At 43.3% G+C, this 3588-nt stretch overlaps 1 protein-coding gene across 1 annotated transcript; it reads right to left on the reverse strand.

Annotated features, from left to right (window-relative positions):
• Positions 1 to 365: 365 nt before the first annotated feature.
• LOC147601987 (uncharacterized) lies at positions 366 to 1820 on the reverse strand. The gene has a single exon (XM_086739912.1). It carries the CDS (start codon positions 1818 to 1820, stop codon positions 366 to 368), a length of 1455 nt encoding a protein of 484 aa, XP_086596038.1.
• Between the last annotated feature and the right edge of the window lie 1768 nt (positions 1821 to 3588).

Raw genomic sequence — 3588 nt, forward strand, 5'->3', positions numbered from 1 at the left:
AGCCACCCTTTAAATACTGGCATGCTGATGTGGAAGTCACGGACACTGCACACGATCAATGTGATCAAGCAAATGCCAATTTATTGTTGATACATCCTGGTTAGTATAGCCCTTCTAGTTCCCTATCATGCACAAGTTCTTTACTAATTGGCTAACTATATCATGCACGCGCTCTTAGCTAAAATATGATTCATTAAGTCTCTGTTCATGCACACGGTCCTCTCCATCTGCATCCTGCTTCATGTTCTGCTTTCAGTCACGTATACCAGCTGTTCCTCCTCTTTTCAAGGTTGCTTCATCACTTTCTCACAGGCGGCCTCCATGATGTCCTTGAAGCCTGCTGCTTACAAACATAACAATTCCATTCAGTCTGGATTGTTCACTGAGTGTCCCTGATTCGCCAGATATCCAACCAATCTCTCTTTTTGTTTTTGAACAATCCAGACCTCTGTAATCATACGTCCCATAGCTTTCATAAAGCATTTTAAAAAACACCCCGATATCATTAGTGTCAACAGCAAACCCATCAACAACACCAACCCATGTACTATCAAATCTTTTAGCCAGCCTGTAATCCCCAAGGATTTCAACCAATCTGTTAGCCCGCTTTCCACTTGTATTGCATGCATGTTGCGTTGTAACTCTGCCAACTGATAGTGTATCGACTCAGAGTGATCAGAAACGTTCATGCAACACATACCTTCAAAATCTTCACATCCATGTCCATGCGCTAATAACAAAAAATCAATGGCTGCCCGATTCTGCAAAATAGCATGACGCATACTATCCATGTCTTCTAATAATTCTGATAACATGCTAGAGGTTAAATTCATTTGGTTTTGTGCCCAACAAGCTAATTTATTTATATTAGTTAAAGCCTTTGCAGATGCCGCCCAAGGAACAAGTAAAGATGATGCTATCCGCTCAGCTTTACCCAACAGGGTTAAATTGCCATCACAATGGGGAGCTAATACTTTTAGCGATCTCTTTGCTCGAGTACGATTCCGCAGTGTTCTCATAGATGGAGCAAACATTATCAATTTTCCAAAATAACATGGTCCTCCTATAGCCCCTTTTGGCACTCCTGACCAGGCCCGATCCCCACAAATTAAAAAGTATCCCGGGGGTATGGCCTTGGCCATGTCATTCACCCATAGAGGCATCTTTGACCCTTTGATTTCTGTTCCCACTGCTCCGTTACAATAATCTCCTGAGCTGCTCTGATAAGTATACACAGGTTTTCCCTGGGCATTAATCGTCTTACTGGTCACATCAGTCCATTGGTTCCTATTCCACGCTGTATTTAACCCCCTTCCTGTAAAAAGGGGACCTCCCAACATAAAACATGACCCCGAACCATTTAAGGATCCCAATAGATCTAACTCCTGTGGATCCCAAGGCAAACTATGATTTAAATGCCCAATCACCAATGCTGCAGCTACTCCAGTTTGGTTGTTATTCCCTGAACAACACACCGGTTTCTGTCCAGGGTGAAAGCTGGTGCACTCCATCTTTGCATGGCATGTTTGATTCACCACCGTCTCATTCAAGACAGTGTCATTATCAACCCATCTTTTCCAGTCATCCGGATTCCAATAGGGAGTACCAATCAAACATGTACGGAAAGGATCAGCAGGAGTAGCCATCGACACACAAAACGATGATTGATTTGTAATGTTGGCAAATGTCAGCCACATGTTTGGTCTAGGGTCAATGTGATCTAACTCCGCAGTCACACCGACCCACCCAGTTACCAGCGTCAGGAGGGCTATGATGATGCATCCTGCTGTCCCTGGTCTTCCTTCCATGGTTTCACCCATCGACTTGGAACCCACCACGGTCCTTCGTCTGTCAAAACATAAACATAACCTTGATTGGTCATTTTTATTTCCACTGGATCTTTCCATTCCCCAGTTTTTAAATGCCAGTACAGCACCTTCACCGAATCACTTTTCTGCAGTCCAGATTGCAATGACATGTGGTGAATTACAATTGAGGAGATTCACGGTCTCCTGTTAATCTCAAATAATTTAGCACATAAAGCGCTTTTTGCAAGCCTTTCAGAGGGTGCCTGTTCCCCCCCTTTTTTTTTTGCAAAAGCGATTTTAAAGTAGCATGCGTGCACTCCACAATGGCTTGCCCTGTAGGGGAGTGAGGAATGCCGGTTACTCAGCGAATACCCCACAGTTGGCAAAAGCATCCAAATGTCTGCGAAGCATATGCAGGGCCATTGTCAGTTTTTATTTCTTGAGGAGTTCCTAATGTGGCAATGGCAGCATGCATACGTTTCAGAACATGCTTGGCTGTTTCCCCTGTTTGAGCAGTGGCCCATATCACATGCGAATAAGTGTCAATGCTGACATGCACATACTTCAGACGTCCAAATTCTGCAATATGAGTAACATCCATTTGCCATAATTGCAAGGCCCCTAAGCCTCGAGGGTTCACCCCAAGACCTAGACCAGCTCCCGATTTTTGACAAGCAGGACAGGACTGTACTATGCCTCGAGCATCTGACAACTTTAAATTAAACTGCTTCGCTAGCACTTCAGCAGATTGACGTAAAAAATTATGAGATGAGTGGCCTCCTCAAACAGGTTGACTGTCTGATTTTTCCATGCAGCAGCAACTAGCTTGTCTACTATGTTGTTTCCTATAGACAAGCCTTGTTTAAACTGATGGCTATGAATGTGTGTTACAAAGTAAGGTTCCCTGCGTTGATTTAACAAAAACAACAGCTGCATCAATAACATATACAAAGTGTTATTTTTTATGGTTTTCATCATGGCGCGGTCCAGGCTCTGTGTTGTGCCTAGCACATACAATGAATCTGAAACTACATTTAGAGGCTCGTCGTGCCAATGTTGAAAGGCCCATACTACTGCTCTCAGTTCGAGCATCTGCAGAGAGTCTGTGGTGTGACCTGTAAGAAGTTGATGATTCCATTAGTTGTTACTGGACCAAGCAATGGCAGCTCGTTTAGACTTTCTTTCAGCATCTGTGAATACTGTGAGTCCTTCCACTGGTACTTCCGACCTGTGAGGAGCTTCCTCAAAGTCTTGGTTTTGCAACAGTGACGAAAGTTTGGCTGATGGATAATGGTTAGTTACAGTACCTGGATAGTCGGCTAGAGCGACTTGGAGCGTCTCTGAGGTTGCCAGCAGCCAGTCCAAATAGTTTTGGGCTATTGGTTCAAACAGTGTTGTAGGTTCTTGAGCTGACAGCTCCAAAATCCTTCTCCTGCCTTTTATAATCATGTTAGCTAACGGTTCGACCCTTGTACAAACTGTGTTTTTGGGTTGATAAGATAAAAATACCCATTCCAAAATTCTAATGTGCTGTTCGTCTGCTTGCACTATGAGCCCTATTAAATGTTGTCACTTGGGCGATGAATTAACAATCAAAAACTGCAAAGGTAAAGTATTAATTTTTCTCTGTACACTAGCTGTTAGAATTTATTCTACAATCTGGTCTAACACCTTTTCCTGTTCTACTGACAGGCTCCGCCATTCATTGGCTTTGGTCGTAGTTCCCAACAGAGGCATTAAAGGACCTAAATCATCATTAGTGATTCCACTAATGGATCTT

Source organism: Chlamydotis macqueenii, chromosome 1 (assembly GCF_036417535.1).
Source record: "Chlamydotis macqueenii isolate bChlMac1 chromosome 1, bChlMac1.mat, whole genome shotgun sequence".
Taxonomy (NCBI): Eukaryota; Metazoa; Chordata; class Aves; order Otidiformes; family Otididae; genus Chlamydotis; species Chlamydotis macqueenii.

Bases quoted from the DNA above. Each gene is read 5' to 3' on its own strand.
- LOC147601987 (XM_086739912.1), bottom strand. From the start codon at position 1,820: ATGGGTGAAACCATGGAAGGAAGACCAGGGACAGCAGGATGCATCATC.